The sequence below is a fragment of the Aricia agestis genome, chromosome 1, assembly GCF_905147365.1.
Source record: "Aricia agestis chromosome 1, ilAriAges1.1, whole genome shotgun sequence".
Lineage (NCBI taxonomy): Eukaryota > Metazoa > Arthropoda > Insecta > Lepidoptera > Lycaenidae > Aricia > Aricia agestis.
Window position 1 is genome coordinate 14,292,641 of NC_056406.1, and position 18,503 is coordinate 14,311,143.

The window sequence follows — 18,503 nt, forward strand, 5'->3', positions numbered from 1 at the left end:
AATTTTAATTATTTTTGTTAAAAAGAATAAAATTTATAAACTAAAATATGTATTTTCTCTTTCGACAAAAAAAATCAGCATTAAGGCGACGCCTTGATAATTTGGCTGTAGCGATATCGATTTTTCTCAGCAATGACTAAAGCTAAGAAACTAAAGTTCATTGTCAGTATTCAGCATGTCTTTGTCTTTTAATTACTTACCCATAGCATAACACGATTGGTCAACTTTTAAGTATAACACAGAATAATTATTCAAAAATACCTCTGAAAAAAAGGGATTCTAATTTTGCCAACAGAGGAGAGTGATTTAAGCTTCCAAAATTTGTACATAGATTGGTTCAAGCATGCACTTTAATTTGCCCATAGCTTATATGAAATATATTATATGATGTACTTATAGATTTTTAAATTACGCGACAAAAATCATTTTGTCGCTTACGCCCTTTCCATTTCTTGCTGTTCCATTTCTTGTTTTCTATGAGAGGCCGGGCCGGCAACCTAAAACATATCCAACACGGTTTTTTACTTTAACGCCGGGCTGTCCAATTTTGCTGTGTTTTATAATAAGTATGATGATCCCGGAAGACGATTGACTTTAATGAAATTGAGATTTATTTAATCATTGTATTATTTATCGGATATTCTGTAAAAGGAAAACACGATTCACTTATTTTGTCTCGACAGTTATATTTTTCGAAATTATGAATCTTTCTGGGCCTTTCAACAAATATCTGTTATACTTATTGAGTTACTATCATTAAATAACTCGCATAAAACTAAATAAATAAATTACTATCATAAAATATTGCCAAAAGGAAATATCAGTATTGCATTTAGTTTTTAAGTAATCATCAGAAAACAGTTTTGGGACTTACGACCTTTAATTTCGTGCTATAATGGGGGAACCGTTGTTGCCCGATATTGTTCACTAATCACTATTAGCTGCAGCCTACATAATAATAGCTCCCACACCGGTTTCGGTGACGGTGGCCGGTTTCATTGAAACCAGGCCAGCTACGCAGGAGTAATTTTATAGTGCCCAAGTGTGTGCGCAGTACACAAGAGCACTCTCTATTCCTTTACTCTCATAACCCAGTGGGACGGAAGACCGACAAGACCGGCTAGAGATCAGGCGCAGGACCGACTTTTTACGTGCCCATCGACGCATGAATCATCTTACTTGTCAGACAATCAGGTGATCAGCCTGTGTTTGTGTTAATTACTTGTGGACTGTATTCGAAGTTAAGATGTAAAAATATAAGATATATAAAAAAGGTTATTACGTTGAATAAAAGAAACTGTTGCACCCCGGCCGGGGTGGTTTCATAAAAGGAAGTGAAGTTGAAGCACAGATTACTAAGTTGAAGGAAATCCGGTGTTGCCAGCCTTTCTGTGTTGCTAGATGCCACGTCTTGACAGATATGCTGGATTGCTTGTGTGTTTTGCCCCTTAAAAAGGGAATAACCGTGTATGGTTATTCTAATCGCGGAATCGTATTATACGTGGGAGAGCCATGCTTCGGCACGAATGGGCCGGCTCGACCGGAGAAATACTACGTTCTCATTGAAAACCGGCGTGAAACAGCGCTTGCGCTGTGTTTCGCCGAGTGAGTGAGTTTACCGGAGGCCCAATCCCCTATTCCCTACCCTACCCTAATCCCTTCCTTTCCCTTCCCATCCCTACCCTTCCCTATTCCCTCTTAAAAGGCCGGCAACGCACCTGCAGTTCTTCTGATGCTGCGAGGGTCCATGGGCGACGGAAGTTGCTTTCCATCAGGTGACCCGTTTGCTCGTTTGCCCCCTTATCTCATTAAAAAAAAAAAACGCGTACAGCCTGCATAGTCCTAACCAAACTTAGAAATAACATGTTTCCAACGCGGGAATCGAACCCACGACCTCCGAGTCAAGAGCCGCGCTCTATAGTTGCAGCAGCTGCAGCTGCAGCCTAAAGCACATTGCCCGGAAGCACGATTCATGGAACCATTGTATCACGATTGGAGGATAGCGGTGTGTGTAGGCCGGGCTAGCGTTTTGACAGTAGGCCGCTATTAATTATAGGTAAGTACTATATTGGTCATGTACGGTAGGTGGCATGATATATGGGTATACGGTATACCGTATAATCAGAGAAATTGTTTTATAGTACACTTGGACAAGTTCTGTCAAGTGAATATAAATATCGGCTGGGTTCATAACCCGACCAAATAAACGTTAGTCGATAGTTCCTAGTGCATATTTTGATCTTTATACAATAGGTAAATATAATATAACATACATCAAATGTAGTATCAAAATGTAGAGTCCATCGGATAACTGCTGAATACATGGCATACCTTATAAAATTATGATAATACGATGATTCTGATCTGCATGCCTTGTGTAGTTTACAAAATATATGGAGTTAAGTCCCTTAATAACCTGAAGTAATCTTGGCAGAGGCCAGAGTTCATACAACGAAATAACCGGATTTTAATTTCCGCGTCTAAGGTTGCAAAAATTTTCAAAACATTCAGATTTCGTGCTCAACGTGAAGTTAAAGGAGTGAGCACACTGAGACAGACCGTGCCGGGGCTCAGCGTGCCGGGGCGCGTCGCAAAAATCCGCCTCCATACTATTTGTATGGAAGTGGATGCACGTATCGCACACTGTGCCTGGGCGCATCGGCGCGGATTTTTGCTCGGCGGATTTCCGTCAATGCGACACGGACCGACAAGACCCGCAGCTGCGCCCCGACAACAGTGTGCTATAGCAAGCGGCGCGCGGATGTGATGCAATGCGGCCGCCGGCCCGGCAAGCGTCGGCTCAAAATCCGTCAATGCGTTGCGCTCCAACCCGCCCCAGCACGCCCCGGCAAGCCCCGGCACAGTGAGCGTTAAAATCCGTCAATGCGATGCGAGTTGCGACCCGACCCGGCACGCGCCGAGAAAGTGTGCACGAACCTTTGTCCATTATTTTTTTAACCCATTTTTTATGAAAATCGATTTTTTTAATTAATCGAAACCCTTACAATCGATTAAAAAATATCGACAATCGAAAAAAACAATCGATTGTTCGATTAATCGATTTCGATGTTACAACACTACTCTCCAACCGTCTTACGGTTTTTCGATCAGCACGAGAATCTGATGCGAGTTTCACAGTTTTTACCCATCCCACAAAAGTGCTCAACGCCGCTAAAGAAGTTTTCACTTCAAAAAAGGTATTCACTACACTACACACTGTACACAAACTTACATAAACAAGAAGAGCCAAAACGTGTATTTTATTTATCTACCAGGCGCTGAGTATAAAATATTTGATAAACTAAGATCGCTCATAACCACAGACATAGATCAAGATAGTATACCGCATGTTGCATGGACGGAACCTCTCGCTTTCGAGCATAGTTCGCTGCATGCTCGAGAGCGACGAGGCCTGGCAGGCGGCGGTCTCTTTCTTCGAAACCGTTATATCGCACTAAAGAGGCCGTGAAGCGGAAACTAACGTGACCATTTCTTTTTTTTTCAGAGCGGGACAAATACATAATTCCCCCCCAAATTAAAGGGCGGAAGAGTTTGTTCGAACGCGCTAATCTCAGGAACTACTGGTCCGGTTTGAAAAAAAAATTCAGTTATAGATAGCTCATTTATCGAGGAAGGCTATATTTTATCACGGAAAGACGACGAAAAGTAGCGAAGAAATAGAGGAAAATGTGGAAAAAATATATTTGAAAGGGGTTATCTCACGAGCCATTGGAGCAATTTCTATGTTATTTGGCACATATAAAATGTAGACCACGTGAAGGATTAAGTATAGGCTATTTTTGTGGGCTAATTTGTCTGTGAAATTCCTAATTTACACGGGCGAAGCCGCGCGGAATATCTACTTATTGATATAGAGCAATTATGGCAGAATAATCACGTTTGTTGTATGTATGCGTTACTTCCAGGCATTGCACAGGCATTTCAAACATAAAAAATACTTTTGAAATTATTGTCGTTTGGTTTGTTTGTAAAAGCGGGACAATTTCGGCCTCTCGGGGGACAGCGGGACAGACTGGCTGAAAGCGGGCCGTATGGTCACGTTAAGGATGACCCATCCTCCGTTCCGCTCGGAGGCGTCGTTACGCGAACCTCCAAACTTCCGTCTAATACGGGGCTCCAGGTCTAGATGGGAACCTGCCCGGCTTAGCTAGTCCCGGCACCGAGGGAAATGCTTCCGTTTGCCGAAGCGTTCCCCTTTGATGGAAGTCTGGTCCCTTTGAGGCAGACCGGCCGGTCGTGCCGATAACGAGCGTGCCACTTTTTTCCTACCAACTGTGACGTACCGATGATAGAAAACGTGTCTATTATCTAAGCCAACGTTTCTATTCGAATTTCTACAGCTCAATACGGCACAATTATAGGCATTTATATATTTTTAAAATTCCGATTGACGTCCGATTCCGATAGCAGACTAAAGAACAGACTTTCAAAAGACGTGCATTGCTCGTCGTTTGGGAGCGCGATATGGCACGCGAAGTACTATCAGAGAATTTGATTTCTAGGCAGATTAGGTACCAACGTAGTTTGATCGCGTTATGTCAAGAAGTGTCAAACCCAGCCGACAGATCACAAAATATTACATTGAATTGACATGATCCGACCAAATGACGTTGGTCTGTCAACTACCTAGGAATCAATTTCCTCGATGGTACATACACATGCGGTATCTATCTAGATTCTAGATCTATGTCTGTGCTCATAACTTTTTAAATATTAATGCGCCTGTAAAAATCTATGTAATATAAACAAACAACAATCTCTCCGGTTTTTTGTTGTTTTATGAAAGCAACATAGATTTTAATTTTTATAGGATGGTTAATTAAAATAATTTACCTTCATTAAAGTACGGTAAGTGTGAACGTCAATTATTATAATTTATTTTAACCCTTTACTGCATATGAAGCCATTTCTGGCTCTTCAGATGAAACATTTTTTTCTGCCTTTATTATAATGCGAATGGATTATATATTTTCACTCTTATATCAACTACTTCTCCGTGGATCGAAACGTTTTTTTTTGCTGATGGCAAAATGTCATCTGCGAATGTAATTTCACTTTTTAGCGGCGCAAGCGCATGAAAGAGACGAAGTGAAATTTTATGCCACTTTGAAGATGTATAATATTGAAAAAAGTAGGATATTCGTGTGTTAATAATCTGATTATAATGTTCAAAGGTTCTTTTTACTTTCCGTAATATTTGTTTTACTATAGATTTGGTTTTTCTGCTATATTTTCTGAATTTTCTGCGGGAGCCACTTCTGGCTTCGTATGCATTCAGATCTTACTTGCACACTTTTATGGTACCAATAAGTTTACAAAAACTATCTCTGGTGATGATTTTATTAGTGATAAATTAGGATCTGACTCGAATGAGGATAAATTACCGTTTTGTAACTTTTTCTTATTTCAATACAATAAAAGCATGGTTATTGTGGCGATATGTGGAGGTCCAACTAGTACTACAATTCTGCATCGCACTATCGAAGTTTTCTAAACGTGTCGGATAATATATTTTTACATAATTCGTAAATATACCACTTCGGCCTGACCGAAAAAACACCCTTGACCTGTCGGAAGGTCTTCCTTTGCGGCCTCCACCATTTGACCACATTAGTAACCCTCGACAAAAATACTCCTACTTCATTAAACTTAATAATTATGTTTCGATCACATATAAAATGTGAAAATTGTTACGTTTTTTTATGCCTAAATGAGAAAAGAAACTGCTTCAAAGACTTTAACAAAGCTAAATTCTGTAGTTGTTACGCATACGAAGCCATTAATGGCTTCTAAAATTATTTTCTAAAATAAGGTACTACATTTTTTTTTATTAATAATTTTCTTAATTACCCCTTATGAAGCAATATAAACCAGCAAAACATTTTGTATCTTCATTCTATCATAATTCATGCAATAGAGGGTTAAGATAATATTATAATAAAATTAATATAATATTATAATAATAATAAATACCTACACCTAGGTACAATCAATTTCTTGAGATAGTACAGTAAGATTTATTCGAGTTTTCCTTGTTGTTATCGAAAATTATCGTTACGTTAATTATTATGCTTATTATTTTAGTCATTCCTATAAAGAAAAAAACAGGTGTGCACATTGCACTTACTGTTGCTACGTCAGCACAGGAGAGTCTAGACTCTAGAGTCTCGACCATCGAGTCTTGAGGAAATAACAAAATTTTAACTAGGTATCCTTTTTTACAATATTTACAGGCATAATGGAATCTATGAATTGAAGGTAGATTTTCTTATTTGGTATCAGCTGACCCTTATAGGGTGATCGCAACGACAGAGGTCATTGTACTGTACCAGAAAGTAAAGTTTCTTAGTCACAACGATTAGTGATCGGTCATCAGACTGATCAGTGGTCACTTGTGATCATAATAGCAATTTTTATTAGCCTTAATTGCCTCTAATTAACTTAACTGAAAATATTAATGGCGAATTGTATATAAACTTTCTTATTTGTAAAAATGTGACTGGTAAATAAATTAAGTAGACTAGCGTCTGTAGACATTGAAGATAATAATATTGTAATTTGTGATTGTGAACAATAAGGGCACGGTTTAAAATTAAGGTGTCATTCAACTTTTTCTAATGTTTTAAAATATATATTTTTAAATATTTGTTATATTTGCGTGTCCATTACTTTTATGCAATTTCATTTCAGATGATTATCGCTCATTAAATACCTAAGTATTTTCTTTATCTTTTACCATTTATCATTTCCTCGGATTACTTATCTTAATAAAAGGATATATGAAAGTTATTATGATGTAATTAATAATAAAAAAATTGGGAAACGATTTGCATAAAATCAAAATGTTATTAATTCTCGGATGAGTGACTTTACCGGAGGCCCAATCCCCTACCCTATTCCATTCCCTACCCTTCCCTTTCCTACCCTCCCTATTACTTTGGCCTCTTAAAAGGCCGGCAACGCACTTGCAGCTCTTCTGATGCTGCGAGTGTCCATGGGCGACGAAAGTTGCTTTCCATCAGGTGACCCGTTTGCACCTTTGCCCCCTTATTTCATTAAAAAAAATATATACTTATACAAAATAATAATCCAAGACTCATACACACGTGGGTAATGTAGAGTTCCAGTTTGTACCCTTACTGTAGGTACCTAGAAGTTAGAATACTTACTGCTAAAGTGACTTTAACTACTGGTTTTTTATTAAAAGCTTTTATTTAACTTGCTCTGTATGTATGTATGTATGTATGTTCGGGTGAAATCTTGTTTTTAAAGTTAAATTTTGTTTTGTTTCAAGAATTTGTTAAAATCTGATTAACTTAATTTAAGTCTTTAAGAAATCGTACTTAATTTTACTGTAGACTGACTAAGAGATTTAAATAAAAGCTTTTTTTCAAAAGTTTTTTGCTTATAATTTATTTATAACAGTGTTGTAGATTTGTTAACGTTTAATTAAGGGCTCTCACACAAAACTACGAATTTGCATCGCATCGCAAAATCGCAAAAATCTGCAACAAAACTCATAAGTACTAAAAATGACATTGCGATGTGATGCGATGCGAATTCACAGTTTTGTGTGAGAGCCCTAAAGGCTCTGAGACCTGAGTATTGGCAAGATTGTAAGCGCATTAATCGAGCTTGTTGCATGGTCCACACTCAGGGCTCCGGCGCGGGCGGTCGTCAGTTGCGCGCGCGCATTTAAACGAACCATCACTATACCACGTTATCTCTACAACAAGACGTCATGTTGCTATGAGTTTTCGTATTGCATATCAAATCCTTAATACGTTTAAGTCTATAGAAATTACAAATTTTATTGTGTGTTATTATTAAATTATTTAAATAAAAAAGGTGAATTAAAACAAACAGAAAAAAAATAAACAGACGAACATATAATATCCTTTTTGGAAGTCGGTTAAAATGGGGATGCAATTCGATTCCGAGGGCAACCCCTACGTGATGTGGGCGGGACACGTGATAAAGTTAGAGAAGATGCCCCTGGAGGAGCAGTGCTACATCGAAAAAGCACAGAAGGAACTTCGAGAAACAGAAGAAAGTAAAGTAAGAGGATTAAAAGAACTCCGGGAACTATTAAAAGGTAATTAAATAAGTAAACTACTTTTGTATCTCTGTGTAATATTATCCCACTAAGTATACTTTATTGTATTTTAATATGATGTTACTGTAATCATTTTATTTAAATATCAAGTCTAGTTTTTTTTGATAAATTTAATTTTATTGATTTTCTGAGTGAGATAAAAATTAAAATGTAGAAGAGTTCAGTGAGTAGATCATCCGTCAGTTGTTACTCAATAAGTTCTACTTAATATTAAAATTTAAAAAAAAACCGGTCAAGTTCGTCCCACGTGGATCTCGAATAATTTTATTGACTAGCCCAGTGCTCTTCAACTTGTGGGTCGCGATCCCCTATTTTTTATTTAATAAAATATATTATAAAAATATATTACAAAAATTGCTAGTCGAAAATTAAAACTAATGTGTGGGAATAGATGCAGTTAATAATTTAAAATGCATCCAGATGAAATGAAATAATTATAAATCACCTTCAAAGCCGCTACACAACACCCCCATTTTTTACTGGGTCCCACGCCTTTTGGGGCTTCAGCGCCCACGAGGGCGCGCTGTCGTCCACTTTGGGAAAGGCTGCCCTATAGGGGGTCGCGAAGTTTCTAATTTTATTGGTATAGTTATTAGTTAGTATCACGGAATATATAACATTAGCCCCAATTTCACCCAGGCGCGGTCCGAAGGGGGGTCACAGGGGACATGACCCCCCCCCAAATTTAAGGTCAAATTGAAAAATCTCAAAATCTTGCCAAATAATAAAAGGAAATTTCTGTCTATCCCCTATAACCACCACTGTGTCCGACCTTAGACAGCTGGCAAGTGGCAACCCAGAACCGTCCGAGGGCGCAGATAAAAATTTCTCCTATACAAAAAAACACATTTTTTTATCTATATTGCTCTATAATGATACGGAACCCTTCGTGCGCGAGTCCAACTCGCACTTGGCCGATTATTATTATTCAGATTTTAGCAACAATAATTATTATATATTATGTAATTCAGAAACAATAGCAGATGAAAGTGGATTACACCTACACGAATACGAAATACATGGTTTTATATTGAAAATATATATAGCAAGGGTATAAAGAGTTCGCTGTAAAAGTAGCAGTGTAGAAATAGTAACTTTTTTTACTAATTATTGACGCCGTGCCGGGGCGCTAGCCCATACAATTCACAAAAACATACTTTTTCAGTGGTGCTACTTTCACAGTCGACTCAACATACGAGACATAATATACACACCCTAAAGAAGTGGTAGGCAACAGGCGGACCGCGGTCCGTGTGCGGACCGCGAAAGGTCGAATCTCGGACCGCGAAATATTGTAACGTATTTTAATACCAAGTATCAATGAATATATAGACATTAGGGTATACGATACCTTTATTAATTAAAATAATATTTTTAAGCTACAAAGACAAGTGTGTTTTTTTCTGGACCTCGTTAAAATTTTCCCACAGTATCCGGACCTCACCTAACATTACTTGCCGAACCCTGCCCTAAAGTATTATCACTTTCTGGCCAGGCCAGAGCCAGCCCTTCATAATATTATATCGCAACCTTGCCTCGACGTAATAGAGGGGTGTTTTAATTTTGATCTGAATTTTGTTTTTTACCATCAGGCACAATAGACATAACTACCAGTACTTCGACTGCTAAGAGGCGGACGAGTATTGTCATTTCTTTCGTGTATCGCCAGGATAAGTTAAGGGCTGGCGCGCTGGCTGATATAATTTATTTTAAAATATGAAGATTTTGAAATTAAATTCTGACAGTTATCTTTGCATGTGCCAAGATATAAACAACAACAAAATTTGTAGGTAACGGCCCTAGCGACCACTTTTGTCATAATACGTCAAAACTCAAACTTAAAAATTTCAACCTCAGTTCTAAGTCGGTATACTCTATAATTCTGTCTACTCTGCTTCAGGCTACAATCATAATAAGTTGTGTCACTGCTGGACAATTCATTTAAGCCACATCAATGAATAAGGAAACAGAAAGTCAATGAGCCACATACAAACAAGTCATCTTTCATTAAACCAGGAAATGTAAACACAATGGTCAATCGATACGCGCCACTACGTGTTTGTTTTTTAAAATCATTACGGTGTTATACATACTGGCATGGACCACGGTTGGGATTTTCAGCTTGTCGTAGTCACGGAGCACGGCCAGTGAAAGGAGCCAAGTTTTGCAACTGTATTTCGGCTTACCAGTTTCCGTTTCGTCACATGAGTTCGGTGTACGGTGTAGCTCAGTCAAGAAAGTAGTTGTAGAATGCGTGAGCGGGAACCAAAACAATTTCTGCAGGAACTTATTCAGGGTGGTTAAGGACAAAACATACTAAAAGTCCTGACGTCTAGGAGGTGACCCGGAGGAAGGGGGAAGGGGACAAAGTTTTTCGCCAATAACTAAAAAATGATGCGTTGTAGCAAAAAGTATTATATGATGAAATTAAAGCTTATTAAATTGTCTATAAATTAGATTCTATATATACTATTAGATTCTATTCTATGAGAATTTGGAAAAACTTTCCAAATTCTCATCCGTTTTCGAACTACACGCTCAGGAAAAGTAAAAATTAAAACTAGGTTTATTTTAAATATGTATTCCTTTCTGATTCTGTTTGCAGCGACAAAATATTGTTCTTAGTAAAGCCTCAAATCCAGGTAAGTCGTCTATTGTTCTTGGAGTCAAGATATTAACTTCATTTTTCCACCCTCACTCTTGAGGGGTCAGCTCATTCCCGATGATTCATCATGTTTTTTATACAAATAACTAAGCTGGCAAACAAGAGTATGGTCTACCTGATGTAAAATGGTTACCATAATGCCAATGGACAGGGAGTCAATGACCGCTAGCGACAAGTTAGCCCGAGTGGAGTATAGACGTCAGGACTTTTAGAAAACGGTTACAAAACGGCTAATTAAGACTACCATAATATTTGATTATTGGTTTATAAAATTTCTGTGTTGCTTAGAACGGTGAGCTCAGACGGAATTGACGTTTATTTTAATTTATATTTTTTGAAGTAAAAACTTCTTTAGCGGAATTGCGCACTTTTTGGGATAAGTAAAAAACATTTGTGCCAGGAGTTCAGGACCAAATGGAAAATTCATAAGACGAAAGGACAGTTACTAGGCCGCCGGCGCAGCATGGGAGAGGAAAGAATATCCCCTCTCTTTATATAAGCCTGCTCATCATACACAGACACACAAAATTTCGGTTTTACAATAATATACAAATGTTATATAATTATAACGTAAAATAATTCAGAAAGAGGTGAAAGTTAATCTCTTGTGAATGGTTTAAGTTTGGTCTAAGTTTTACTTTCATTAATTAACTTTTATTACCGTTATTTAAAGTACTTCTTCAATTAAACTTGATACGATGTCTCGGCAGGAAAATTTTACATAATATATCAATGTCAAGAACCTTTTGATGTGCTATTGTATGTTCGTCCTCGGAACCAAAGCTGCGTGCGTCTAAGTTTTTTAAGTTGGCAAATACTACTAAATTACTACTAATAGCCTATAAAAATAAACGTCTCTTCAGTGAAACTCTAAAATTGTACTCGGATTTTAATTGTTGTACACGTTAAGAGGGCGACTAACCCAAAAAATCAAACATCGTCCTTCTCTCTTCACACTCATGCCCGTCTTTCATATGCCAGGTGAAAAAGGACGACGCGGATTCATCCCCAAATTAGTTTTTTCTCAATAACTCGATAAATATACAATATTTTTAAAATCCGCTAGGTCGGTTTCTCAATGATAAGTATAATTTTATACAATGCAATGTTTTAAAATATTAACTTAGTTCAATGCACGGTTATGGCAATAAATGAAAAATTCGTAAAAATTTGATGCATCCTTGTGATTTTTTTCTATCGGAAAAATTTTAAGATAGGTACTTATCGTGTTTTTGCTCAGATCGAATTCTTTGAAATATAATGTAGTAGCTTATTTTAGTAAATTAAACAATTCCCGAATTGTCATATCCCCCGTCATATAATATGTCATAAGCCCCGGCTTATTTTCAAGTATAAAAATGAATTATAAAATCCTTCCGAAAAAATTAAAAAACGACCTTGACCATACATTTGCCGCGTTGCCGAGATCGCATTAAAACCCTTTTTTTTACTTATCTTAGTTCAAAATTGACCTAAAAAATTAAAACGTTTATGATATTGTCGATCTATTGGCGTGTGTTTCAAATAATACAAAAAAAAAATATCCACAGCCGAATATATGTATAACCTCCTCGTTTTTTGGAAGTCGGTTAAAAAGTAATTCTAATTTGTAAATACTAGGTAGATGCTGAATGTATGTTTTATTTTAATAAATTAGTATTACTTTGGAAGTTGATATCATGAGTATAATAGACAAAAATAGGAATTAATAACATGGAAACTTCGATCACATCAGGGAAAGGAATGTTCGTATACTAAAGAATTATTGGTGTATTTGTGTAGCTTTCAAATTATGAGTTATAAAGCTCTAAAAAGCGGTAAATTACGGCATCTCCATAGGGGGACCGACTTAATTATAATTATTATAGATGTCGCAGCCGACTGGTTTAAATAGCCGTTCAATCAAACAGCTAGCCCTTTGACTGAACAACGCCATTCAATCACACGTCTAGCTTTTATATTGAATATTTTAGTCGCTCAAAACGTTCAACACTACAGCTGATTCAAAAGCCGCCGTCTAATTGAAGTAGTTCAGCGCGCACCGCTGCGGCGCTAGGTGCGTTTTATTTACAATATAGCGTCAACTAGCAGGTGTTTGTTGGTGTTTGTAGTTGTTTTTCGGAAAGAAAGTAGTTAATAAAAGTGACAAGTGTTATTAAAGAGACAAAAATTGTGGAGGCACATAAGAGTGAATTAAAATTTCAACAAATATTCGAGGAGAAATTACGGGATTATGAAATGGATGGACGCAGCCTCCCCCGAAAGGGGGGTGCGGGGGGCACAGCCCCCCGTCAAAACAAAAACAAACACAATCCAGAAAGTCCAAAAGTTGGTTAGGTTAGGTTAGAACTTAGACCACAACGCAGAGGGAGCCGAGTGAGCGCAGCGAGCGTGCTGCGGTAGCAGCCGGCGACCGCCGTCAAATAAAAGGGGGGCTCGGGGGGCGCAGCCCCCCGCCAAAACAAAAACAAACCAGTTGGCTAAGCGTCGTCTAGCTGTAGTGTTGAACGTTGTAGTCAACAAGTCGGCTAAACGACGTATAGCCGTGTGATTGAATGGCGTTGTTCAGTCAAAGTGCTAGCTGTTTGATTGAACGGCTATTTAAACCAGTCGGCTGCGACATAGATATTAAGGTACCAGACAAAAAGTCAATGCTCAGACACAATCGTATCACGTGTCATGCAACATAATTTGACGATTATAATATAGTGGTGGTCACCCCGCCCACGCGATCGATGTTATGGTAATGCAGCGGCGGTTACGGGCGGGACCATAATATAAATATATACCTACCTGGGTCTATAATATTATGTCACAAGACTGTCTTGTGACATCGTTGGCCTTGATACAATAATCTCGTTCTTTAACCTTTTGGAGATATTATGTAGACATTTCAATGTTTATAACTCTAAGCTCTAGTGGCGATTTTTTGTCAGCTTTCTTTCTTTTCAAAGGATTTTATTATTTTTTGCAGGTGAAACAACACTCGCGGTGCCAGTCGATGACGATGAGTTCCTGCTGAAATTTCTGAGGCCTACCAAATTCTATGCCGAAAGCGCCTTTAAAAAGGTAGGCGTAGGCCGTGGCTGCCATACACGTTATGGTCTAACGGAGACTAGGTTACCTGGTATTTATTTTCGAAATTCGATTTTGCGCCGGTGGCCTGCGTCCTGGTCCAAAAAACTGCACAGGTCTATTCCCACACACATTCCCGTCTACCTGCGCAAGCATACCTGCCAAGGTGGACCTCTCCGGTAGACCGTAGCGTGTATGGCTTACAAACAGTTGCATTCACAAACAGTTTTACTATGATTTTACACATTAGCCTTCACCGTTTACGTTTTTTCTAGATTTTAATTATTAATCATGTTAATCATATTTTTTACCAAACCGGCTTTGTTACCAAAATTCTAATTTAATTTTGTTGTCTAGTACTCTTTTCACGAGTGTTTCAATTTTTTTTCTAGATGCAAGCGTATTACAAATTCAGACAATCTCACCCTCATTACTGTCAAAACTTGATGCCTAGTGCGATCAGGCTGGCCTTCAAACATTCTACAGTATCCATCTTGTCGCCTAGGGACGAAGATGGGAGACGCGTCATGGTGGTAGAGTCAGGAGGTAAGTAAGGTACGCACTACAATGGTCAGATGAGGTGAGAGGAGGCAAATTAATCAAAAATAGACTTATCCTAGGGATATTATCGCTCCAGGAGTCTTCATATTATATTAAAAGGGCTTTGTTAGAGGAAACAATATTTTTTGTTGTAAAACTTTATCTTCAGTCACAAGTCACAACCATAACAAGGGAAATTCCTCGTTCTAAAAAGTAAAAAATATAATTATTAATTATGTAAATATGACAAGCACAAAAAATCATAAGGGCACTTAAAAAAAGTAGATTTATTTGAAATTTACACGTTATACGAAACCTACAATCTACGTCAACATAAGTATTTCTTTAAAGACTTTTTCGAAAATTTAAATAATCTTTAAAAACCATACACGACTTTTCTTAATATTATTAGTTTCCTGACGCCAGTTGAGCTGGGGACATAATATTTTATTGAAAATGCTCATATTCATATTTTATTGAAACAATCAATTTTTTGTGGATTTGTCCATGAGAAAAATTAAACAATAGAAGTAAGTATGATACTTAATTTTACGGGATCAATTTTAATTATTACTCTTTAGCATTCAATAAATTTTCCTAATCATAAAACTGAAATGCGTTTGAAGAATTTACTCGAGAACACAAGAAAATGGAGGACCGTTTTCGCAAGATATTGAGACACCATTGAGACACGGTGCGGTGACCTATTGAGCTCCGAAGCCGAGCCAAACTATACGTAGTTAAAAACGTAGCCAAACTATACGTAGTTAATGATCTGTAATTCGCACCTAAGAACCAGAAACATCTTATGGCCAACAATTATTTCATAAAATCGATGTAACCTACTTTTCCAATTACTTTGTTAGTGCTCAGTACATACGTACGTGCTTTAAAGATACACTTAATTTTGACGTAACCTTGTGCTGCTTAATTAACCCAGCTAATAATTGTTCATTTGTTGTTGTTCTGAGATAATGTACTTTTAATAAATAAATCAGCATGAAATCCAATCTGTTGTTCAGGTGCATAATAATTTTGTGTTCCGGTTTACCGCTGTAGCCTTCTACTTGATTTTGCTTGCAGTCATAAAAATTAAAATTACTAGGTATCATAATTATAATATTTAGAAACATTATAATAGTTAGCTTTTGCGATATTCTTATACAAGCTATAAATTATGTTACAAAAAAGGTTTCGCAAGCCTCTTGTAGGGAGATGCGTCTTAAAAATTATGTTGAAGGCAAGTTGAAGGGCATTTCTCCGGAATTGAGTTCTTCAGTTGATTCCCCAGCACATTTTAATTTCTGCATATTTTTTGAAATCAGTAATCAGTAATCACATATTATTTTTAAGTGAATTATAAAAATAATAATATGTTAATAATATGTTTGGGCCCTTTTTCATTTCGCAATAATAGAATTCCCTGTAATACACAGCCTATTTATTAACCCAGAGCCTAAGCCAGGCCTACAGCTGCTATACTACCAGCACTTACAGGAGCTGAAATGTTCCTCAGAGCGCTGGGACCCACGGCAGGTGTCCCTGACGGAGGTGTTCCGGGGGATCCAGCTGGGGCTGGAGGCGGCGATGGTGGAGCCGCGCACCCAGGTCTGCGGCGTCGTCGTCATCATGGACATGAAGGGCCTCACCTTCTCACACATCATGCAATTCTCCCCCATGTTCGCCAGCGCGCTGCTGGACTGGATCCAGGTTTGTGTTATTTATTATTTTGAAAGTCTATCTGTCAGATAAGTTGTGGATAGCCTAACCGGCATTTATAAGTAAGTGGTGAAACAACCCCCAATAGTCCTCATATTTCTGTATTTTGTAAATATTTGTCACTATATGCAAACTATCATGAGTTATCAGACGTTTACCCTGTTTATTTGTATTCGAAATTATTTATTACAATCGTAATAATTAGTGAGATGTGCATAATGCTTATCTCTTTGTTGGTAATGTTGTTATGTTAAATCTTTAATTTATTGTAGAATAATTTCAAGAATATAACTTATTATTATTGTTGCTTAATATGTGTCAGTTTATATTATCATAAATCATAATGCACTTTAGTTTTAAATTATGACTTACTCTAATTTATCATTAAGATAACATTAAGTAGATAGGAATTAGTCACTTGAATAATTAATTTAACCGATAACCTTTATCTTATCTAATTTTAGGACTGCATCCCGATCCGTCTAAAAGCAGTGCACATAGTGAACCAGCCGTACATATTTCGGGTGCTATTTGCGATGTTCAAGCCGTTTCTGCGGGAGAAGCTGCGCTCGCGCATCTTCTTCCACGGGTCCGACAAGCAGTCGCTGCTGCAGCACGTGGACCCGGCGTCGGTGATGACCAGGTTCGGGGGGTCGCTGCCTGATGATGAGGTGTCCGGGGAGGTGATGTGGGAAATGCTGCATCATTACGAGGAGAACTTTAAAAGTGAGATTTATATATTTTAGTAGTGTATTTCTATCGCGAGGCTTAATAAATTTAAGGGATTAGTTTTCAAACCATGAGACAACTATTTCAAGTCAATCCCTAGAAAAAGTATTTACAAAAACGTTTTAACATCGAGTGCGGACCTATTCTGATGATTTTACGTAAGAAAATCTTGAATGTAAGTAAGATAGACCTGAAAAGGAATTTTGCCTATGGCGTGGCTAAACCACTTAATAGTACCCAATGTAACATAATGATATTAAACAATAATATTAATGAAAAGATTTTTGCCAAGTACCCAACGTATAACATAACTATAATGTTTTATTACCTATATTATTGGCATTCAATTGAAATTAAAATATATCTATTTCAGAAGTGAACGCCTACGGATACCTGTCGAAGGAGAACTGACATGCGCCTAAAGAAAAGAAATACAACAATAAGGACTAAAATTATTGCTAATTTAATTAATTTGTCAAACGTGACTACCCAATAAATCACGCGTCGCCCGGCGCGCGCGACGATGTCGACGTTTTTCGAAGTTATAGATAAGGTCTAAGGACATGTATTGTTAATTGTACTATCAGGGAAGTTGATTCCTAGCAGATGGTGGACCTAAGTAACTTGGTCGCCTTAAGTCAAACCCAGCCACCCGATCCCAGCTAACATTTAATTGATATAAGCCGACCAAATGACGTAGTTTCGGCAACTGCCTAGGAATCAATTTCTTCGGTGGTACGTACATGTATAAGTTATGACATAGAATTGTTAATATTATAGTCATAATAATATTATCATAGATTATGGTTTCTGGACTGTAAATACATCTTGCTGCTAGGGCCATCTTTTGACATAAATAAGTAGGAATCTAAAATCTAGCTATAGGTACTACATATATAGGTACTACATACATATTATATATATTTTTTTGTAACACACTATTTTGCGTTGCTCTCTATTTTGTGGGTTGGGCTGAAAACTCAAGTAAGGTAAAATACTTGTTTTAAACAGCAGGTTTATTAGATTTCATATTATTAGTTAAATCATATTTACGAGTAGTTTAATTAAGTTATTAAAAATACTTGTTTTAAACAGCAGGTTTATTAGATTTCATATTATTAGTTAAATCATATTTAGTTTAATTAAGTTATAACGAATACTTGTTTTAAACAGCAGGTTTATTAGATTTCATATTATTAGTTAAATCATATTTAGTTTAAATAAGCTATATAGGCTATAACACTTTAAGACCTAATTTCACCAACCTATGTTTGTTAAATCCTAACGAGGCATTACTTAACGGAGCTTAGAAAATTAAACAGACTGTTAAAATACTTATGTCCCGACGCTTTAAAGCTGTGGTACATTCGTCATCCCACCATGGGGGAGACGTTTTACGATCTCCAGTGTACTTGAGAGGGATTGACCTCTCCGCAGCACGAAGAAGGATGAGTTTAAAATTTTTATAATTTGTGTATGGATCATTTGTGTTTAAATTTGGAGTATCGGTATCTGTAGCTGCTGCAAATTCAGCCCAGTTTGCCTTTGCAAGCTTAAATTTTTGTCTTGGGGAATGAGGGATCATTGTTTGTCTAGTGGAGTAGGATATGGTTATTTTAATAGGGAAATGATTACTAC

General features: G+C 37.2%; 1 protein-coding gene across 2 annotated transcripts; it reads left to right on the forward strand.

The window, feature by feature from the left end:
• Positions 1 to 7,919: 7,919 nt before the first annotated feature.
• Positions 7,920 to 17,772, forward strand: LOC121734004 (alpha-tocopherol transfer protein-like). Of its 2 annotated transcripts, none has more exons than XR_006036643.1 (6): positions 7,920 to 8,116; positions 13,777 to 13,871; positions 14,270 to 14,423; positions 15,915 to 16,127; positions 16,601 to 16,862; positions 17,239 to 17,772. XR_006036643.1 is itself a non-coding variant. In XM_042124419.1 (6 exons), the coding sequence occupies exons 1-6, from the start codon at positions 7,939 to 7,941 to the stop codon at positions 17,274 to 17,276; spliced, it is 921 nt and encodes a 306-aa protein (XP_041980353.1). In that variant the 5' UTR covers positions 7,920 to 7,938; the 3' UTR covers positions 17,277 to 17,771. The 2 variants fall into 2 exon arrangements, 1 of the variants encoding a protein (XP_041980353.1); XM_042124419.1 differs by having other exon boundaries at positions 15,934 to 16,127; positions 17,239 to 17,771.
• Positions 17,773 to 18,503: the final 731 nt, after the last annotated feature.